The sequence below is a fragment of the Hemitrygon akajei genome, chromosome 10, assembly GCF_048418815.1.
Source record: "Hemitrygon akajei chromosome 10, sHemAka1.3, whole genome shotgun sequence".
Lineage (NCBI taxonomy): Eukaryota > Metazoa > Chordata > Chondrichthyes > Myliobatiformes > Dasyatidae > Hemitrygon > Hemitrygon akajei.
Genome location: NC_133133.1, coordinates 24,942,123 through 24,965,316, shown reverse-complemented (window position 1 = coordinate 24,965,316; position 23,194 = coordinate 24,942,123). Strand labels below are relative to the sequence as shown.

Here is a 23,194-nt window from a genome sequence, read left to right as displayed (position 1 = left end):
GATGGGACCAAAGAAATATCAGCAACAGGTGTGCCAAATTATCTACAAGGAAGTCATAACCTCAAACAATTCATAACCTCAAACAATTACGTGCTGAATTGAATTGAATTTAATTCAAATCATGGGCCAATGAGGGATTTCCAAAGGGAGAGGGCTACGGGTTACAAATTAACGTGTAAAGACCTGCAACAGAACTAAATTCCGAGTGACTTTTATCAACAGGTCTACAACTGAGATGGCTGCTTAGTCCAAGGTTTTCTTGACAAAATTAGCCAATGTACAAACTAGAGAGCCACAAGTGCAATTCATCTTTGGGATGTGGCAGCATAACCACAGCTGCAGGGGAAAATTGGCAGATGGTGAGGATCGACCAGAAAGTTCAGATAAAATTGATCTCCGATCAGGTTAAAAGGTCAGTACAACATCGTGGGCCAAAGGGCCTGTACTGTGCTGTAATGTTCAATATGATATTGTACATGTCAATGACAATCACAGAAAGCTGCTTAAGTATACGGTGATAAATGTTATCAGATATCTGGAGAGGAAACCTCCTAACAGCAATACAATGCTGCTCCACAATCTTGGTTAGATAATTTCCCACTGGTAAAACAGCACGTCTTCTCAAATCAATGACTTACAGCTAAGAATAGGAAGTTCTGCTAACACCAATCCTCCTGCAAAAGAATATATGGACCCAACAAAGGAATAAAACTGGGCCCCAAATTGCATAGCAGGAGTAAAAAAAATGTGCCTGTTAAATAAAGAACCGAAAGAGTTTGTGTGAAAATAATTAAAAATTCTCAACGACGCTAGAGAGAAGTAGTAATGAACAGGCTTTCTGATAAAGAGGCCGATAACTTGCCCGTATGTACATTACAAAAAGAGCTAAGTAAATATTTCTTAACTAGTAAGATTGATAACTGCAAGATAAGTGCAGAATGAAATGACTAAATGCAGCATCACAGTCCATGTCGCAAAGGCTGCACGCATGTGGATGAATGATACTGGGGGCAAAGTTAGAAAGGTATTTGGAAGGACTTGGATAAAGTAAGCAAGATCTTCTCTGGAAATTTAAAAAACTGTCAGGAGAGTAATACAGTAAGGAAATAAGTCAGTCAGCTCAGCTGGTCCATGACAACCAAGGTGCCCACCTAAGCTAGTCCCATTTTAGCCTATATCCTCTAAACCTTTCCCACCTATGTACTTACTGAAATGTCTTTTAAATGTTGCCACCTCAACGGCCTTCTCTGGCAACTCATTCTGTCGATGTACCACCCTCTCTGAGAAGATACCCCCCCCCCCAGGTCCCTCGTAAACCTCTCCCCTCTCACTTTAAAACTGTGCCCTCCGGTTTCAGGTTCCCGCACTGTGGGAAAAAGACTGCGTGCACTGAATGACTGGACAAAGGTCATTACAAAGTACATAAACACAGCAAATAAGAGAAACAAATTGCTATTGTTTTAAATTATGTTTTTCTGTCGCAGAAGTGGCCAGATTTCTCTGACTCTCATTGCTGGTTTAAGCTCTCAGAAATCCAAGTCTACAACAGAAATTCCAAAGTCACACATTCAACCTGGATCTCGGCTGCCAATTAGCTGGGTCCTTTGGGCTCCCCAACAGCAAAATAAATGCATGATTTTTTTGGGGTATTGTGACATTTTCTGTACAATGGTTAGCCTGCAGCAAAGTGGCGCTATCAGGAAATAAAAGTACAAGCTTGGGAGAGTGCTTCTCCACCACTCATGGGTTTTCTTCAGCTTTCTTTTTCAGATTTTAATGAACCATTCACTTTCTGCCACCACTCATTCCAATGAAAGCTGGTCTTGGGTGAAAAGAATACAGTCTCTAAAAAGAAAATATCTATTATCATCACTGGCCTGCCTGCATATTTCACAGCTGTGCTTACAGGTCTGAACCCGTTCACTGGTTTAGAATACAAAAGCACTGCCAGAGCTTTGAGAATGCACTGAGTGGCCTCTTTAACAAGCTGTCCAGGTGTACCTAATAATGCAAACATCCAATCAGCCAATCGTGTGGCAACAACTCAATGCATAAAACCATGCAGACATGGTCAAGAAGTTCAGCTGTTGTTCAGACCAAACATCAGAAATGGGGAAGAAATGTGATCCAAGTGACTTTGACTATGGAATGATTGTTGGTGCCAGATGGGGTGGTTTGAGTATCTAAGAAAATGCTGATCTCCTGGGATTTTCATGCCCAACAGTCTCTAGAGTTTACAGAGAATTGTGTGAAAAACAAAAAAAAAAAATCCAGTGAGTGTTGGTTCTGTAGGCCAAACCATTTTGTAAATGAGGTCAGAAGAGAATGGCCAGACTGCTTCAAGCTGACAGGAAGGTGATAGAGACACAAATAACCATGCATTACAACAGTGGTGTGCAGAAGAGCATCTCTGATTACACAACACGTCAAACTTTGAAGTGGATAGGCTACAGCAAAGAACCCACTCCTGTACCTAATAAAAAGTGGCCACTGAGTGTACATCAGCATCTGCAGATTTTCTCGCTTGTGACTGAGCTTTCAGAATTATGTAAAGCAATTTATTCACCTCGAAGCCATTTTCAGAGATCTGTTGATTGAGACCATTCACAACCCTTCCAAATACTAGCGATCAGATATTTCAATAGATAGAGGCTCGTGGCACATTCATTCACCTCCTTCCTCTGTTATTCTTTCAAATTTGGTCTTTGTCCAGAGGTTGTGTTTAGAGCTAGAGGATGCCAGAATGAATTATTGATGCAAACAGGTCTGTGGCAGGTGCTGGGAGCATTTTGAGGTAGCAAATTCAATGTTTTTCCAGATTAAATATTCTACTTCTTAAGACTGTGTTGAAGGCTTCCGAAATTGCAGACGTCCACAAGTCAAAACTGAATCAAATCACAAACGTTGCTCAGATTACAATTTAATAAAACTGAGAATAAGCTGCAAGATTTCAATCCACACAAACCCCCAGAAAGTACTTGAAGCAAGCACAGAATTAACCTGTTTCAAAAAAAAATCCCCACAAATTAATTCTGAAAACTGATTTCAGACAGACTGCTGGCAGACCTGGGTCACTTACACAGGCTTAGACAAGTTTATTCTGATGGTCAGTAATAATGACCAGTGGAGTAACTTAGAGTCGCACTTTAGTAAATATTATATGCAGCATTCAGACTTAAGATGCAGGTCAATGCAAGAAAGAATTGACATTAATGGAGTGTCGTTCATAATCTGATGCCATTCAGAAGCATTACACACCCAGTCAATTATATTTAAAGTGTTCTCGCTGTCATAATGTAGGAAATAGTATACATTCTTTGCAGGACCAAAAAACATGCAAACAATATTATCTCCACCTCCTGCTATAGCTGGGTATGTGGTACATTATATTAAATACATTATGAATTGCCCTAATTAAGTGGCTTGTTGAGAGAGACCCCAATGTAAGTAGCTTCTGTCTGAATGGAAACCCGGTAATGCAAGGACATGGTTAGGTTGCAAGCTAAAGCAAGGATATTACTTATTTAGTAAGCTAACAATATCCATATTACTAGCACAGTGACCTGGTAAGGAACAGTAAGCATCGTCACCATATTAGAATACAACTGAATCACTGCCCCTCCTAGTCCCTTTAACAAGTGAGGCACAGTGCCAACCATTAATATCTTCCAGGGAAAACCGTGAACTTCTTGGTTCATATTAAATTATCACTTCTGAAAACACCAGTCACTGTGATTCCCATTAATAAGTGCTTCACCCAAGAATTAACAAGCCTGTTAAACATAGCCCCCTATACCTCCGGTTCAGTCACTTGTAGGTATTGAACAAATGACAGGTGTGCATTGGAGCTCTGGAAATGTGACAAACAGGAAAAAGCAATTCATCTTAGAAGATGATTTTTGACATCAGGAGGAAGAAACCAGAGGTCCATGAGCCAGTCCTAATCGGGGAAAATCAGAGATGGAGAAGGTCAACAACTTTAAATTCCTCTGTGTTATCATTTCAGAGGACCTGTCCAAGGCCCAGCACCAAAGCGAATTACAAAGGACGCACTGCAGTGCTTCTACTTCCTTAGAAGTTTGTGAAGATTCAGCGTGACATCAAAAACTTTGACAATCTTCTACAGGTGTGTGGTGGAGTGTATACTGACTAGCTGCATCACAGCCTGGTATGGAAACACCAATGCCTTGGATTGGAAAACCCTACAGAAAGAAGAGGATATGGCCCAGTCCATTATGAGTACAGCCCTCCCCACCACTAAGTATATTTACATGAAGCGCTGTTGCAGGAAAGCAACATAATCAGGGACCCTCACCAGCCAGGACATGCTCCTCTCACAGCTGCCACCAGGTAGGTCGTACAGGAGCTTCAGGACCCACACCATCAGGTTCAGGAACAGTTACTACCCCTCAGCCATCAGACCCTTGAACAAGATCACAGAACTTCACTTGCCCCATCACCGAACAGTTCCTGCAACCTATGCACTCACTTTCAAGGACTCTTCATCTTATGTTCTTGAAATGTTTTATTATTATTATTATTATTATTACGTTCTTTTGTATTTGCACAGTTTGTTGTCTTTTGCACGCTGGTTGTCTGCCCTTTTGGTGCAGTCTTTCTCTGATTTTACTACAATCATTGGATTTACTAAGTATGCCGGCAAGAAAATGAATGTCTGGGTTGTATATGGTGACATATATGCACTTTGAAAATAAATTTAATTTTGTACTTGGTTGTGGCAAGCAATTCACCAGATCTATTGTCATTATGCTGGGGGTGAGAAATTGGTCTCTGGTGAAACAAGCCGGGTTAGATCAGGAGCCCAGTATACAAACTTGATTGCCCTGGAGTCAATAAAATTAAATCTCAGGTAATGAGTTTATTGGACAGTACACATTTAGTGTCAACGCCCAAGCAAAATTTGAACCCAAGGCTTATTGCTTCAGCTAATGAAGTGGGGGGGGGGGGGGGGGGACGCTTCAACAAATGTACCAATCAAGTACAACAAGTATGTACATGAACCTTCTCTTACAGTAATCCTTTCCAGTAACCTGCCATCCACAATTTTAGATTCTTCAGTGAATGACTGGTCACAATACATTAGAAGAACCAGAAGGTACAGCTGCCAACAATGTTGGTATGGAAAAGGCATCTTTTCATATCTAACCAAATTTCTTCAGATTTGCTTTATTGGGTACCATACACATTGGCTGCAAATCCCGGTGTTCTTCTATTAAGGTTGGCCTCTCTATTCCTGCTACGTTTTTTCCAAATGATTCTACACCCAAGGTGACTTTAATCTCCAGTAAGACTTACCCTTCCCTTGAGGCGATGACATTTTTGTCCTGTTTGTTTTTCTCAATTTCAAACTCTCTCATCACTTCCTCACTCACATTCATGACAATCTCATCTCACAATCACACGTATCATTCAGCTCTTTTTAAATGAAGGTTTCTGTGTAAGTCCCATCCATTCTCAACCACAAACACAATCATCTGATCTCTCAGACCATTTACCACTTATACTGCATGACTGCTAAGGGCCCTAATCATTGCCTCCCCCAATTTTCGGAGCATTTCCCATGTTCAGTGGCTCAGCTCACCCACGAGGGTAAACAGTCGATCAATACCTCACCAACCACCATCATTCTCACTAAATACCAACACTTTCAAATTCCCATTATTGCATCCTTCCTCACCACAAACAAGCCTGCTCTCTCCAGCTATTGTTTGGACAAGAACTTCCTTTTCCTGAAAATTCTGGGAACGTACTAGGCAAAGTATCCTTTCTCACTATTGTAAAAGCTCACACACGTTCAGCTTTAGGTTGCTGGTCTTCCTTCACCCATTCTGCTTCCATTGCTCCAGCAGATTCAACTCTCTTGCCCATCGACAGCACTCCCTCAAATCCACTTTGACTGGCTCATTGCAGGGATTAAGATTGCATTATAGAATTGCTGTTGAGATAATCCAGCGGCTGTGCAGCGGTAGAGTTGGAAAGCAAACCAAGTATGGAGACTTGCAGTCAGATCATCACTCTTAATAACATGCAGTGAAGATCTGAGCTGCCAGTGCCTCATACACTTCCCACATCAGACAGAAGATACAAAACCCTGAAAGCTCGCACCACCAAGCTCAAGGACAGCCCCTATCCCACTGTTAACGGTGTCCTCAATGGACCTCTTGTACGATAAGATAGACTTTTGACCTTAGTCATTGTGCCCTTTGACCTTTGCCCTTACAGTCATTGTGCCCTTTGTTTATCTGCACTGTACCTTCTCTGCATCTCTTACACCTGATTCTACATTATTACTGTTTTGCCTTGTTCTACCTTAATGCACCATTTAATGACCTGATCTGTATGAACAGTATGCAAGACAAGCTTTTCACTGTATCTCGGTCCACGTGGCAATAAGAAGCCAAAACCAATATTTCCTTTACAGTGGACTCAAATCACCCAATTAATTTTCCACTGGAAAAGCAGAGCCCAAAGACAGGGTCAACAGTACACTCCAAGGAGGCAGCGAGAATTTTGCTGGTGATCCTTGGGGTGTGGAGCCTTTTCCTTTTTTTTCATCTCCACAGCTAGGATACGAGTCCTCATTACTGCCAGTTCCTATGGCACGTGCTAACTTACTCTTGTGGGACAGGCTTCTGATGGGACGTTGATGCAGCAAGAACAGGAGTTCTGATCCATTGGGTGTGCGTTGGGGCAAGACAAAACTCCCACCCACTTCATCCTGATCCCTCACTTGGGTTGTTTAACTCATCCACGGAACACCCCTCATCCCTACCAACAGTAACACCACCACTCCCCAATCCTCCATCAAAAATGGTAATTTTAACCCCCTTACACCTGCCGTTGCAGAGAGCCACTGGAACACTTGTGTTAATGCACTTTTTAAAAAAAACAAATACCAAATTCAGAAGCTTCAGTATGCAGGAATCACCAGGCAAATCAACAGAGAGCACTTCAATGTGCATCCACTGAACTAAACATTAACTGCATCAGTGAATCGCTTCCTATAGTAACAGCTAAAGTAGTCCCATCCTCCAGCAGGGCTAAGCAATCCACATCTCTCCCCAATGAGTTGTGTTTTTCCTCAATGAATACATCTTCAACAGCTTTGGACGTTTCTGTTTAGATGCAAGAACCACTGTGTGCTAAAGCACTGGAACTTTTATGCTTCCTAATGCAGATGTGGGAAACCCGGCACATTCCTCAACTGATCGCATTGGCAATCTACATTAGAAGAGATTTCTCCAGTACATGCATGATAAGATCACCTTCATACTCCAAGCCTCTTTTAAATTTATTTGTAGATGCAGCGCAGAACAGGCTCTTCATGCCAACAAGCCTTGCCACCCAGCAACACCTGATTTAACCCTCATTTAATCATGGGACAATTTACAATGACCAATTAACCCACCAAATGGAATATCTTTGGACTGTGGGAGGAAACTGGAGCACCCAGGGAAACCCATGCAGTCATGGGGAGAACGTACAGACTCCTTACAAAGTCCAAACTCCAGCACCCTGCACAGTAACAGCATCAGACTAACCATTACGCTAGCACAGTGCCCCATTTTTATACAATATAGATTTTTAAATACTCAGCTACCACCAGTGAGAGACATTTCCTGCTGACAATTTCTTCAGGCTCGGCCGGGTTCAGACAGAAGCATTGCGTTGTTATGCACCAGATGATCACAAGGGCAATAAAGACTTAAAAGTCAAACGGTCTTATGGGCAGTGGATCCAAGAAATTTGTCAAACTGGAAACATCAATGTTCCACAAGGTAACCACAGGTTAATTATATAATTATACACATAATCTATTTCAAATGTTCCAATCTGGACCAGATCATTATGTTTAGTGATTCTGTTTGTTCACACTCAAAAGCATAAAAGGCTCATTCTCAAATCCATTCATATCCTGGTAAGTAGATTAGTAGAGACCCGCAGATGGCCAATGCAGACACATAGTAATTCCTGGATATGCAACATTTAAAAGGGCCTGTGTTCTTTAATTTAACAATATACTGTTGCAAATGAGAATACCGATAGAAATTTTACAGGTTACATATTCCCTGCCTAGGAGACTTGATTAGCCTATTCCCAATCTACCCAATTTCACTTGATACCATATGTAAAGACACACAAGGACACAGTGTATAAACTGCATTACTGTTTCAATTACTTCCCTGTATTTGCAAAGTTCATGATGACAATGCTATTTATCCAACTGTCAAATGGCTAACTGACAGAACAATTGAATAAAACTAAGAGTATATGTGTCATTAGGGCATTTGGTAATGACAGCGCTTGTGCAGTTGTGATTCTGGTTGACAAACCTGGGACTGAGTTCAATCCTGCACAGGTTGTGTAATTAAATTTAATAAAAGTGGCTAATTTAATTAACCAGATTTATTAATTTAATAAATAAATTGGTGGTGGTCTTGGGGGAGGGGGAGGTGCAGAAAGATCTCACAGGCAAAAATGCTGAGTTTTTGAGTTGCCCACAAATCTACTGCATACTCCCACTAACACCGCCAGCTCAGCCAGATCACAGCCCAAAATAATTCTGGTGGTCTTCTTTCACGTTCGTCTTCGAAGTCGGAGTGAAATACAGATAACTGTCCTGACGAAGGGTCTCGACCCAAAACGTCGACTGTACTTCTTTCTATAGACGCTGCCTGACCTGCTGCGTTCCACCAGCATTTTGCATGTGTGGCTTGATTAGCTTTACTTGTCACATACAGCGAAATAGTGAAATGTGTTGTTTGTGTCAAATCAGAGAGGACTGTGCTGGGAGCAGCCTGCAAATGTCACCACTCTTCCAGTGCCAGTTATCTTTTGAAATGTGGGAGGAAGCTAGAAGAAACACATGTTGTTACTTCGGGGGTGGAGAGGGTGGGGGCATACAAACTCCTTAAAGCCAGCACTGGGAATCGAACCCCAATCGGTGACTGCTGGCACTGTAAGCAATTGCACTTACCGCTACTCTACTGTGGTGCCCCGCTTACTGCCCACCCTTGGCTAACGCACCTTGAAATGCATACAATGAGGCTTGACAGTACGGATAAGCAGGTGCTTCCCATGACTCTGTGTCGTGTCTCAATCCTGGATAAAAATGAGTGGAAATGGCCACTCGGCAGCAAGGGGAAGAAAGCTTGCCACTCGGAAAAATATCCTTTAGGATTCACCATTCCAGGATGGCTGTGGAGTCCCAGCTTCTTGTCGCATAGGGGATTAGTAGAGGAAAGTTATACTGAAACACTAGATCAACAAGAATCTCACCACTTGAGAGGGCAAGCTCAAGAGCTTTTAGTTACTGCACCAAATTACAGCCAAAATTGGATTCCCAAAAATTGAACACGAGGGTCAAAAATAAGATTCTTTTAAAGATCTTTTCTGTGTTATCAGTCACTTACAAGCCTTTGTGCAGTTTGCCACACTCGCAGCAGGTTTGCCTTAAGCAGTTGTAACAAACTCCAGCACGTCAGTGATTGTGGAGTAGATTTCACTGAAGAGAAAGCAAGCTGCAAACTTGCCAACCCTTCCTCCTGGGCCACATGCAAAAGAAAAAAATCCCCATCACTAGGACGGGCAGGAGGCAGCATTTAACTTTTAGGACTTCCATACACTTAACATAACAATTTAGTTGCAGTGACAAAGTTCGATGCAAGTAAAAAAGATATTTGAAAATATCTAAGGAGTCAAATTATTTTTGTACAAATTAACTCATAGCTCTTCAACATGAGACAAGGTGGAAGGCAATTAATACTGACTAAGCCAGTAAACCAGTATCTGTGCACATTAGGACAATGAGGAACTAAGTCCATGATCTAATAGTCTCCAGAAGCAAAGAGTGTAAGAAAATCCCCGGGTCTAATTTAAAATGAGAATTAGCTTGATACAAGGAAACGAAAGAAATTAGTAACTTCCAGGTGTCAACGTGGAATGGAAGTTGTCCTCGTTCACCAGGGCGACCAATGCAACGGATTACCATCCGTCAAGGTCAGATAGAGCACACAAAGATGTACTCTTTCCACCAGCTGCACACATCATTTGCACTGGAAAACTGTTCCCAATCTGGAACATGCTTTTAACACTAGCATCAATATGCCAGAAAGACATTAGGGTTGACTTTCTCAAAAAAAAAATCAAAGTCACCAAAGACAGAAAGGATGCATGTAAGTTGTGTAAACAAAGATTTTGTTCAACATGTTGAAACACCATTGTTTTCTTTCTGGAGGAAGACTTCCCTGCACGTCAAAGATTCTAACACTACCTTCAGTACAATACCAGTCATCGTCTGCCATCTTGGTTCTTACCCAAATAAACCATCTTCATGCTTGGCAGTGCAAGTGGGCTCAATGAGCAAGGAGCACACTAAAGACACACCTTCCCAGCTATGATAAATGAAGGTCTTCTATTTTGCCTTAGAAAGCAAAGGACGGTCGCCTTACCTGACATCAGCACAGCTGACCAACTTGCCCTAGGGCCTTCCTGGTTTGTGTGGACAATGATTACTTTTGGGGAACTGAGAAAGGCAACATCAACAGTCTTCAAACTAAGCACAAAGTCTCAGGGAATAATTATATATATTTTTTAAAAGAGCTCCCACAGTAGTTTTCCTGTTTGACTTGATCTAATTACCAGTTTCCTGTATTTATTATCCAATCATGTCAACAAAAATGGTTTAGTGACTTGTGCTAAATAATATCTGGGTATTTTTGCACAAGTAATATTATAAAGCCAATGGTCAACTATCTCATGCATGATAATTGTAAACTACTTGATATTGAGGGATGACATCACTACAAAGATTGCCTGCCTAAACATGAACTATGTATCATCCAAAGTGTGATCCCAATGGTTAATTAATCTAGCCCTGCTGAATCAGAGAATTAAATGATGCTGTGAACTGCAGCAAACCTGAATTGGACTCAACTGAGTGTCTGACATAGAGTAAAATGGTCAAAGGGTTCATAGACTGCTCAGACAGCTATGAACTTACAGAAAGGATTCTGTTAAGGTCTACGAACATCCCTTGGTTGCTGAAGATCTTACAGGCCAGTCATATTCACCCGCTCTTAAAATGCCCTTGGTGCCTGTTGATAGTATTTTTGTTTGAGTTTTTAGTACTGGATGAGTTCACAAATATGAATAATCTGTGTAAATATTAATAATGTATTAATATCATTAATATATTAACTCCGTAATTCCTGCACCTAATAAAATGGCCAGTTGTGTTGGTGCGTGGCCTAGTGGGCAAGGCATCAGACTAGTAACCTGAAGGTCACTGGTTCAAGCCTCAGCTGAGGTAGCGTGTTTGCGTCCTTGAGCAAGGCACTTAACGACACATTGCTCTGCAACGTTACCGGTGCCAAGCTGCATGGGTCCTAGTGCCCTTCCCTTGGACAACATCGGTGGCGTGGAGAGGGGAAGGCCTGCAGCTTCGGCACTGCCGGTCTCCCATACAACCCTGCCCAGGCCTGTGCCCTGGAAACTCCAGGCGCAGATCCATGGTCTCGAGACCGAAGGATGCCACTACCTAGTGTATGTCTGTGGTCTTCTGCTGCTATAGCCCATTTACTTCAAGGTTTGAAGTGCTGTGCATTCAAAGATGCTCTTCTGCAAACCACTGTTATAATGTGTGGCTCTCTAAGTTCTTGTTGCCTTCCTGTCAGCTTGAAACAGTCTGGCTATTCTCCTCTGAATAACTCCACAAAACTGCTGTTTACTGGATCTGTTTTGTTTTTAGCACTATTCTCCATAAATTCTAGCGATCGTTGTGCATAGAAATCCCAGGAGATCAACAGTTTATGAGATACTCAAACCACCCCATCTGGCACCAACAACCATTTCAAGGTCAGAAGTCACTTGGATCGCATTTCTTCCCCGTTTTGATGTTTGGTCTGGACATCAGCTGAAACTCTTGACCATGTCTGCATGTTTTTATGCATTGGGTTGCCGACACATGATTGGGTAATTAGATATTTGCTTTAACAAACCAATGTACCTAATAAAGTAGCCACTGAGTACATATACTCTGTGTAGTTTGAGGATTAATCCTGAAATCTCAAAACTAATTTTTCGGACAAATTTGGAGAAGATAAAGTACTAATTACACAAATAATAACATCCTCATGTCGCTCATATCATGGTAATCTTGCACCATAAGTAGTTCAAAATTCTGAGAATAACTTACCAGAATTGGAAACCGTGACATGCACTCCATCTTCCTTTCTCATCATGCTCGAACCTGCTTCATTTCTCAATCATCAATTCTTCACAATAACCCCTTCGCCCCGACCCTCTCACAAACAATTGACATACTGCCAGTTTTCCATAAACCTTTATTAATGCCCTGAGATAGTAATGCGTATGACTCTATACACTTCTTGACAGTTATTTATTTGATTTGACCTACTTTAAGCTCTGGCTGTATAAGCTGGTTGCAAGAGTCCATCAATTTTGCCTTCTCTTTGATAATAAATTGCTAAAAGAATGTGGCATCTCCTCCACAAAACTTGCATGAATAGTCTGGTGTTCCAAGGTGCTATCTTATCCTTACTTTTGGCAGGGAGCAAATTTTTCCCCATTGGTTGGTGTAGATAAGCAGTTTGCAAGACTTTGGGCTGCAGCACATCACGTACATTATCAACAAGCATGAGTGCATACTAGTCAGCCTCTTGTGTACCTAGCATCCAGTGTACTCCAAACAGTAATGCTCTATCTCAGTCATACCTGGTGGAATACAATAATCCCGTGTTCATAGTTTGGAAATAATCATACCTCATCTGTGTACTCACTGCCCCAGCAAGCTTAATACCAGGATGCAAACTGATCCCACCCAAGTCTGTCCAAAAGGCTCTGTTGCTGTGGCAGGCAACAGTCTCAGTGTACAAATAAGATTATGCAGTTGAAGTATTGGATTTGGATTATTACTCGAAACAAGCAAAGAATGTATGGCTGACACCCTGTTGAGCATCACAGATGGTGAGGATTACAATCCTCCGATTAAGACAACAACCTTGATGGCCTTGTGGCAAAGGCTCCCCACATTCGCCTCAGAGGCAAGCCACCTAGATTTAATTTACTCATTCTGCTGGGAATAAGAACACAACAATTACCTCCAAATGCCCCTCAGATGGAACAGTGTAGAGCTTAGTGACCCTACTGGAACATTTTCAGGAAAGAATCCTGAGCAAGGGCAGGAATCGGGGATGATCTTGGTGCCTCAACATCTTAAACAAAAATAGACAATTGCGCGAGACACCAGAACATTCTGTAGCCCACTGAAGCACAAGGCACCATGAGTCAGCACCTTAAGAGGAAAACTGGCCATTTAATTTGTTTTGCAAAAAGATCTTGTAATAAGTGAAGAGGCACAGGATGGTGAAGAGAACGGGGATAAGGAACTAAAGTGGCCATAGAAGAACAAGAGTGCTGTGGTTACAGTTACAGTGAAGAAGTGCGTAATCTATTTCCATTAATGATGGTATTTGCTTGACTGCGTTAAGATTATGATCTGACACTTAATTCCCCAAGCTTATGGGGCCTTTAAACAGAACCACAATTACACTTGGTTGGGGGTGGGTTGGGGGAAGTAATGGAACAGTAGGGCTTCCAGGTTAGAAAATATCATCCATTCATCTTTACCCACGTTTGTTTCTCTTCAGATGCCTTTGTTCTTGCAAACCAAACTAAGACCGGACTGCTGAAATGCTTTGATAATAAAATACAGTAATGATCTTCCACACAGGCCAAACATCGGACAGATGCCTCGTAGACATATGCCTGCTTGGATGAAAGTTCACTGAAAACTTTAATCTTGCTAACTCTTAAGACATATAAAGAAGAGACGATTTAATGCAGTAACATTCTTAGAAATTAGATCATTCATCTGAAAGATGGGATTGTCCAGGCCAAATCAAGACCAATGGTAAAATAAATCAGCATGACCCACTAAAGAGGCAGTGAAGCTTTCGTACTTTACCAGAGCTTTTGTTTCAACAGCAAGCTTTTATTGGAAGAACAGGAGATACAAAATAGTGGATCTGATCCTAAAGCCTAGGGATGCAGTTCTATAAGAAAACTGCCCATGTATATATATTTTTTTAGATTGTGCATCTCATTTGCAAGAAGAAAAAGAACAGCTGAGAGAGCCATCACTGTAGCACACTAAGGATAAGAAAAGGAATAATAGGTAGGATGAAAGCCTGTTAAATCAACAAATGCAGAAAAAGTAACCTTAACAACACAGCCATTAATGATTTAAAATACTGTTGCATGGTTTTTTTCCTCGTTGGAGTACAAAAATTAAAATATGCAGCAAGAGAGGGAAAAAAGGCTTTGTCTCACTGATGTCACTTCTCAGCAGTCAAAATAATTTAATTCCAGGAATTTTTTCCTCTTTTCAATAAAAATGCAATTGTGTTGCAACAATAGATCTATTTGTCCATCTTTACATATCAATCTGCATACAGATGCATTTGTCAGTGGGTGATTCTGAATTGCAGAATTTGGCAGGTTGAAAAGAGACCTCTGCAGCTTTAAGTGAAATCACAAAGGAGCCTGGAATAAGTCCAGCAATGATGTAAACAAGCAGATTCTTAGCTGGAGCGCCCCCTGCCCCGGCAGAACAGACACCGCAGCGCGGCTGGGAGAGAAAAACAACTTTGATTGGCATCGATGTTGGCCAAATGCTTTCTCTACAGCAAAGAGAGAGAGAAAAAATGCAAAGAAGGGGGGGAAAACGGTAAGATGATGCAAAGAGGTTGCATTTTAGTCGATTCACAAAGGATCGTTGCAATATAATGAGGATTATGCTCCTGACCAAAATGAATTGAGATATTTAAAATAAGCAGCACAGGCATACATGTTTGCTATCTTGGATCACTACTTAACACTGATGCGGTGGAATTTGCAGTGCTGTAATTTTAGAATGACTATTTTTATGTGTTTCAATTATACTTTAACTGGCTAACGTAATGTAAATTGCAATCGAGGAACGTGGCTGCACTTAATGGGAAAGATTTCACTAATTTATACACAATTAATTTCGAATGGGGAGGTGAAGGAGGGAACAAAAACAGTTACAATACCCTTTCAAAATAATTTTTTTTGCAAAGTTTGTAACCTAGTGAATCTAATGATCACTTCATTATTCAATAGAGATCGATTTAGTTGGAATATCACCTTTTACCCCTGTGCCTTAGCACTTGAAATCACAAACATGAAAAAAAATTTAAAAAGAGGTAGGTGTAAAAGAACATTGTATTGGGGGGAAAAGACACATCTTAACAAGGGGAAGACTAGAAATAAAACGCAAATTCACAACAGACAAAACAAGTTACAATGATTTTTTTTCAACCAAGTCGCCGGACTCAATGGTGCAAATGAAAGATATGCAAGAACACGGGAACGCAAGATAATGAATTAAATTGGAATGCTAAAAGTGTTTAGTGGCTACCCTGTCACTAGCCCAATCTATATGTACAGGGAGCTGCTAGTGCTGCTGTTTACTCTGCTATTCCTTTTGTTCATATTGTTTTTTGCACGGTTACCTGTCTGGAGATCCTCTGACAGCGGTTTAAATATTCCCCCGCTGCCATGTTCTCTGGGTTCCTGTCGTTTTCCTCGCTGATACTGATGATCATTTTCTTTGCATTGACTTTTTATCCCCCCTTGTTGCTTCTTTTTCCTCCCTCTGCTGTTTCTTTCGCTGGAGCCGGGGCTTTGTCCCGCAAAGCCGGTCCTTTCCTCCGTACAAGTCAAGGCACAACCTCCTTAGGAAGGAGGCACCAGCCTGTCACTCAAACGCACCGTCATCCAATCACAGCCCAGCCTGGCCTGAGAAAGAAGGCGGCTCCAGTCGTCACACTTGACCAATTACAGCACAGCTTTTGCTTCACTCCTTGCTGCGCGTCATCTCTGGCCAATCAGTAGCTCGCCCTTGTATCCAAGAGGAAGGAGAAGCGCGAACCAATCAGAATGAAAGCAGCTGGAGGCTGATCATCCAATCAACAATCGAAACTTCATCAGAATTGATGGTTATGATCAAGTTGCTTTAGGGCGAGCAGAAGGGTTTCTTGTGAAAACGATTGCTTTTTGCTCTGGTCAACATGTCGAACTTTGAATATTCATACCCCAAGATATTGTTTGAAAAGCTCAAGCTGATGTGATGCAAAAAAGTGTTCCAAAATTAATTTTCCTCTGTTGTAACGTATTGTGTGTACGTGTGAAGAAATCCTAAGAATGGCAAAGTTTACATTTGAGAAATGAAAAACAGCCGTGCATTTATAAGTCACCTTTCAGAATCAGCCAAATATCATTTAAAACTGATGGAATACATTTGAAGTGTGGTTACCGTTGTTTTGCTGAAACACAATAGCCAATTCATGCACACTGCTCTGAAACAAGAAAAAAGTAGATGATATTCAGCTGGTAAATCAGCATTTGTAAAGGGACAAACAGAAATAGCATCTGAGGTTGATGACCTTAGTGGAACCGGAACAGATGAAACAAAAGTGTGCTTTAAGTTGCAAAGAGAAGAAGAGATGGCGAAAGCATGGTGGATGTCTGGGACAGTGTGGAAACCAAAACTATCCCAGTGATGTTGAAACCGTTGGTTCTGACTCTGTTAGGAGGTGTGTAACTGGAGATGGGTTGAGGTAGTAGCGAAAAAGAAAACTGCTACAAATGTGGGATGTAGATCACAGCATTTCTGAAAATCAGAAATAAAAGAATTAGTAACCCAGTGAATCAAACATTTGTGATGCTGGAAGTACTCAGCAGGTCTGCAAGCATCTTTGAAAAGAGGAAAGCCTGCACTGTTCTTAAAAGTTGCATCAGAAGTAACTCTGTTCACTCTTTTTATATTAAAAAAAATGTGTCTTAGGCCCTTCTGGCCCTTTGACCCATGCTCCCCCAGTAACCCCACAACCCCAGTTGACATTGACCTAAATCACAGGACAATTTGTGATGAGCATTTTCCCTACCCAGTACTTCTTGGGACTGAGGGAGGAAACCGGAGCACCTGGGGAACATCCGTGCATTCTACGGGGACAATGTACAGAGACTTTACAGAACAGAGGTGGAACCGAACTCTGAACTCTGGAACACCCTGAGCTGAAATAGCATTGTGCTACCGTGGTGCCCATTTCTATCTGAAATGGTTGAATTTCTTAAGTACCAGGAGTTGCAATGAGCCTTACTGGAAGCTGAGGTACTGTTCCTTGAGTTTATGTTGAGTTTTGCTAGAACAGAGTAGGTAGCCAAAACAGAGAAGTCAGAATGGAGAATTGAAGTGACAGGTGGAAGATTGAACCAAGCTGTGTATGATGCAGACTCATGTGGGTGCTGGGAAGGGAAAGTTGAAGGGATCCCAGTGAAGCTGGTAGATTTTATAAAGAATGATCCATTGAATATGGAGAATGATTAATTGGAAGGTGAGGACAAGAGCAGTACTTGTTCTGGTTGAGAGGAGAATGCAGTAAATGGAGCGCTTACCGTTGCAAGCCCTGCTAACTACAGTAGAGGAAAGGTGTTGCTGAGGAAAAGGGAAGGTGTTCAAGAAAGTCCCATCATCAGGCAGAAATGATGCAGATGTAGAACTGGAAGAATGGAGACCTCATAGGCAGCAAGGTTGGGGGTGCACTTAAAATAGTGATGGGAATCTGCATTCATCCCATTGTCCTACTGCTTTAACAGCAATAGAGTTCCTCTCGACCTTACCCAGCACCCCATGAGCCTCCACATCCGATACATCATTCTCCACAACTTCCGCCATCTCCAAAGGGATCCTACCAACAAATGTATCTTTACTCCCCCCCCACCCCACCACTTTCCACAGTGTCCATTCATCCCACCCTGCTGATCTCCCTCCTGGCACTTATCCCTGCTAGCGGCCAAAGTGCAACACCTGCCCATACACCTCCATTCAAGAACTCTAACCGTCCTTCCAGGTGAGGCAACACTTCACCTGCGAACCTGCCGGGGTTGTCTACAGTGGCCTCCTCTGCACTGGTGAGACCCATCGTAAATTGGGAGACAGCTTTGTCGAGCACCTCAGCTCCATCTGCCAAAAGTGGAACTTCCAGGTGGCCAAACATTTTAATTCTTATTCCCTTCCCTGTTCCAACATGTGTGTCCACGGCCTCCTCTTCTGCCATGATGACGCCATCCTCAGGGTGGAGGAGCAACAGCTTGTATTCTGTCTGAGTAGCCTCCAACCTGATGGCATGAATGTTGATTTTTCTATCTGGTAAAAAAACTTTTCCTTCACTTCCCCTCTTCTATTCCCCACTCTGGCCTCTTAACCTCTTCTCCCTTGTCTATCGCCTCCCCCTGGGTCCCATCCTCCTTCCCTTTCTCCTATGATCCACTCTCCTCTCCTATCAGATTCCTTATTTTCCAGCCCTTTACCTTTCCTACCCACCTGGCTTCACCTATCACCTTCTAGCTACCCTCCTTCCCCCACCCCCCAGCTTTATATTCTGGCATTTGCCCCTTCCTTTCCAGCCCTGAAGAAGGGTCTCAGCCCCAAACGTTGACTTTTTATTCATTTCCATAGATGCTGCCTGATCTGCTGAGCTTCTCCAGCATTTTGTTTGTGTAGAAGGGGCAAAGGCAGGTTACTGGCACCTGAAAACCAGTCACTTTGGGCAGAAGGGGCTCATCAGCCGTGGTTGGCAGCTTATCTAGGAAAAGGAAAGTTCTGATCTCAAACCTCCGCTGTCTTGTGGCTATGCCCACTCATGGAGAAGGCTTTGGGAGTAAACCTTGCGAGAAAAATATGGAGCTGGAGTCGTTAAGGCAGTCCTACATCGAGTTCAATACTGACTGGCAACTCCTGTGGCACTGCTGGTACCAAACTGAATCAGTCTCTGCCATTCCTTTGGGTTCATCAGATGTGTGGATAGGGGGAGCTAGCTACATGGGCAACAGCTTGCTCTCCATTTTGTGTATCTAGACAGCTAGGACACAATATCCATGGTCAACTCTGACCATTGGAGGCCTCACTCACTCACTCATTGGGAATCTGTAGTTTTCTAATAGGTATTGGTTGTCTACCTTATCTGGAGACAGAGAAGTCAAGAAATTTTGAGTGCATTGCTTAAGATCTCTAGCATATGCAGAGATTTTTTTTGTTTTTAAGAAATGGAAAGGATGAGTCGGTGATGGATTATAAAAAAAGGCAGAAGAGTGGAAATTGGTATAAAAGTAAGGGAATCCTTGAGTTTTGTACAAGGCAGAAAGCAGTTTTGATAGACTTACCAATGTACTGGGAAAAGAGGCAAGGAAAGAGGTCTGTGTAGGACTAAAGCAGGAATTGCTACATGTCTCCTTCTAAAAGTCTGGCACACGTGAGTTCCCACAGCTCTGACTCTGAGTTAGAGGAAGGGAGTGGAATTAATGGAGAAATTGTTTGATGTAAGAACAAATTCACCAGGGATATGAGGGATAGCAGTGGAGGGGAACTCTGTCATGGAAGAAGGCCATCATGGTGTGAGTCTAGGGTGAAGAGGGATTGGCCATCCATGGTGAAAATAAGTCAGCTGGGATCGGAAATGTCTATCTGGCAGAGTAGTGGCAGCTGAGGTACAATGGACATGGCTAAATAGGGGAAGAAAGAATGGAGTCAATGTACAGAAAAATTAATTCTGTGGTAAAGGATTAGGTTGCATCTTCCAGGGCAGTACTACTGGTGAATCATAGAGTCATAGGACAGTACAGCACGAAAAACAGGCCCTTAAGCCCTTCCAGAAAATGCAGAATCCCATCCCATCAGCTGGCAGCTGGACCATGCCACTTCCATCCATGTACTTACCCAAACTTCTTTTAAATGTTGAAATTGAACACATATCCACTACTTCCACACTCACACCATCCTCTGAGTGAAGAAGTTCTCCTTAAATATTTCACCTTTCACAAATAACCTATGACCTTTTGTTCTAATCTTCGCCAACCTCAGTGGAAAAAAAGCCTGCTTGCATTAACCATATCTGTACCCTTTATAATTTTGCATACTTCTATCAAATCTCTCCTTATTCTCCTGTGCTTCAGGGGATAGAGTCCTAATCTATTCAAACTTTCCCTATTAAGTCAGGTCCTTGCAACATTCTTGTAAATGTTCTCTGTATTCTTTTAATCTTATTGATATCTTTTTATGAATTATTGAATCTTGGAGAAGAGGTAAAAATAGAATTACCAGGACTGGAGGAACAAGGGGCTGAGGCTGTGACATGAGGACCTCCCAGGAAAATGAGATGGTAAGTGATGGTAACCTGATGTTTGGTGGGAGAGAGGTGGTCTAGTAGGAGGTGTGACAAGCATGCATGGGAGATGAAGTTTAGAACTGGTCACCTTGACAAACCATAACAGCAGTCCCTTTTAATGAAACTTTAAGGCACAATCCCCCCCTTAATGTTGGGGTTGGTCCCTAGTGAGGGCACTGCTGCAAGCTCAGTGGTGTGAAAACCAGTAGAAAATTTGAAATGTAGTTTGGAAATTAGTGATGAAAATTGCTGAAGTGTGTAGGAGGGCCGAAGGAATGATCCATGTGAATAGGGAATTCTAGAAATGGGGAAAAGGACACCACAGGCTTGGGGTTGAAGCTTCCTGGCTAAAGAAATGAACATGGAGGTGAAGGTTGTAGAAGAAAAGTTCAAGAGCATGTGGTGCTCAGAACCCAACAAGATGAGCATGTAGTTCGATGATGCTAAGGCCCCTGATGAGGATTGTTTGTTCAGTATCAGAGAGGGGAAGGTTAGGAGGAATGTTGAAAAGATGGCAAGAGATTGGATTAGATACAGACTTGGGGTGAATGGAATGTGAAGGTGAGAAAGGAATATTAGAATCAAAGAGCTGTCAAAGTTGGCCCATCGTTGATGTCTGAAGAGGTTGAAGTATAGAAATGTGGTGAACTCTAATGAAATGAATGTGCTGACAGGGACAGCTTAGAGACAGAATAAATTGGTGTTGTTTCCGAGATGTCAAGAAAACACGTGTCTAGGAATTGCATTAAGAATAGATCTCATAATGTATCAAGGACAGTGATTTAAGGAAAAAACTAGATATTGGTAATTGTGGGTGTGAAGGATAAAATTTCAGGTGAAGTCCCCATGGAATAAATTGGACCTACAAACATTTGTTAAGGACAGAGATGAGAGTGCGGGATGATTTTGGTTAACTTCTTTACAAAAAAAGAGAAAGGAAACAGAAAGCACTGCGTGTGAGCAATGGTGTCATATATTTAACGCAGAGATTGATAGCTTCTTGTAAGGGCATCAAAGGTTATGGAGAGAAGGCAAGAGAATGGAGTTGTGAGGGAAAATAAATCATCTATGAGTGAGTGGCAGAGCAGACTTGGATGGCCTGATTCTGCTCCTGTCTCTTGTGGTATTATGATCTTCCTGGAAGAGGAATGACAGTGAGTTAAAAAGTAATGGAAGGTGAAAGTAAAACAATAGAAGCTGGAAACCTGCAAATTCATTGGCCTAGCTGTTAACTCTGCCTCTCCACATAAGTACTGAAGATTGACAGCATTTTCAGTTTTTATTTCAAATTTCCAGTGTCTGCAATTTTTTGTTTTGCTTTTCGATGAGTTTTGGAAATTGTTGAGGAGTAAATTTCAAAAGACCATAAATCATAAGAAATAGGATTAAAATTAGGCCGTCCGGCTCATTGAGTCTGCCCCATTCCATACTGGCTGATTTATTATCCCTCTCAACGCCATTCTCCTGCCTTCTCCGTATGATCTTTGATCTAATCAGGAACCAGTCAAACACCACAAAAATATACCCAATGACTTGGTCTCTGCAGCTGTCTGTGGCAATGAATTCCACAGATTCACTACTCTGGCTGAAGAATCGAAAGTACAAGGATGTTGATGGGATACCAAGTTAATACCCCTACTCTTCTGTAAATGGTATTATGGGATCAATAAGTCCAATACCACTGATAGACCATTACTTAGTAAAGTATTGAATTAATGAGTTAGGTCTCTCTGGAGTGGAGTGAGTCCTGAATATGTGTAATTCCAGCTTCAATTTGAAGCTATCACTCACCCACAGCTGACAGTATGTGAGCATTTGTTTAGCATAGGAACAGGTAGCTTTATTTTCCAGAAATGGGGACCCCACACTTAATGAGAAGAATTGTTCAGAACAGTACTTACTTGAGCAGGATAATATTTATGAACCTGAAACTCAGTTAGTCCATTTCCTTAAGAAGTAAGACATGAGAAGAGAACCTATGGTCTATCTGCCAGAGAAAGCCAGATCTCCCAGCGGTCACCCATTTTAATTCCACCTCCCATTCCCATTCCAATATGTCAGTCCATGGCCTCCTCTACTGTCGCAATGAGGCCACACTCAGGTTGGAGGAACAACACCTTATATTCTGTCTGGGTAGCCTCCAACCTGATGGCATAGATAGATAGATAGATAGATAGATAGATAGATAGATACTTTATTCATCCCCATGGGGAAATTCAACTTTTTTTCCAATGTCCCATACACTTGTTGTAGCATGAACATCGATTTCTCAATCTTCCAGAAATGACCCACCCCTTCACCATTCCCCATCACCTTTTCCCTTTCTCACTTTATCTCCTTGCCTGGCCATCTTGGTGCTCCTCGACCCTTCGCTTTCTTCCAGGGCCCTCTGTTCTCTCCTATGAGATCCCCCTTCTCCAGCCCTGTGTCTCTTTCACTAATGAACTTCCCAGCTCTTTTCTTCACCCTTCCCGGTTTCACCTATCACCTTGTGTTTCTCCCTCCCCTCCCCCAACTTTTAACTCTACCCCTCATCTTTTTTTCTCCAGTCCTGCCAAAGGGTCTCGGCCCAAAATGTCGACTATACCTTTTTCCATCGATGCTGCCTGGTCTGCTGAGTTCCTCCAGCATTTCATGTGTGTTGCTTGGAGTTCCAGCATCCGCAGATTTTCTCTTGTTTATGAGAAGAGAAAGTTTCCTGACAAAGTTATCACCAACAAAAATTAGTATAAATGCTCAAAGCAACCAATATAAGTGAAAATGAAATATAGATGAAGATTAGCTTTACTTCTCTGACGTACAACGAAACATGCAGTGAAATGCTTCATTTGCGTCGACAATCATCACAGTCTGAAGATGTGCTGGGGGCAGTTCCCAAGTGTCACCCTGCATCCTGCGCCAAC

At 42.1% G+C, this 23,194-nt stretch overlaps 1 protein-coding gene across 1 annotated transcript in view; it reads right to left on the bottom strand.

The window, feature by feature from the left end:
• LOC140734230 (sestrin-3-like) overlaps positions 1-15,808 on the bottom strand; it is a 59,886-nt gene extending 44,078 nt beyond the window's left edge. The window contains exon 1 of the mRNA XM_073057920.1: positions 15,579-15,808. Within this exon, the coding sequence (XP_072914021.1) occupies positions 15,579-15,671 (93 nt within the window). The 5' untranslated portion in view covers positions 15,672-15,808. The remainder of the gene's footprint in view (positions 1-15,578) is intronic.
• Between the last annotated feature and the right edge of the window lie 7,386 nt (positions 15,809-23,194).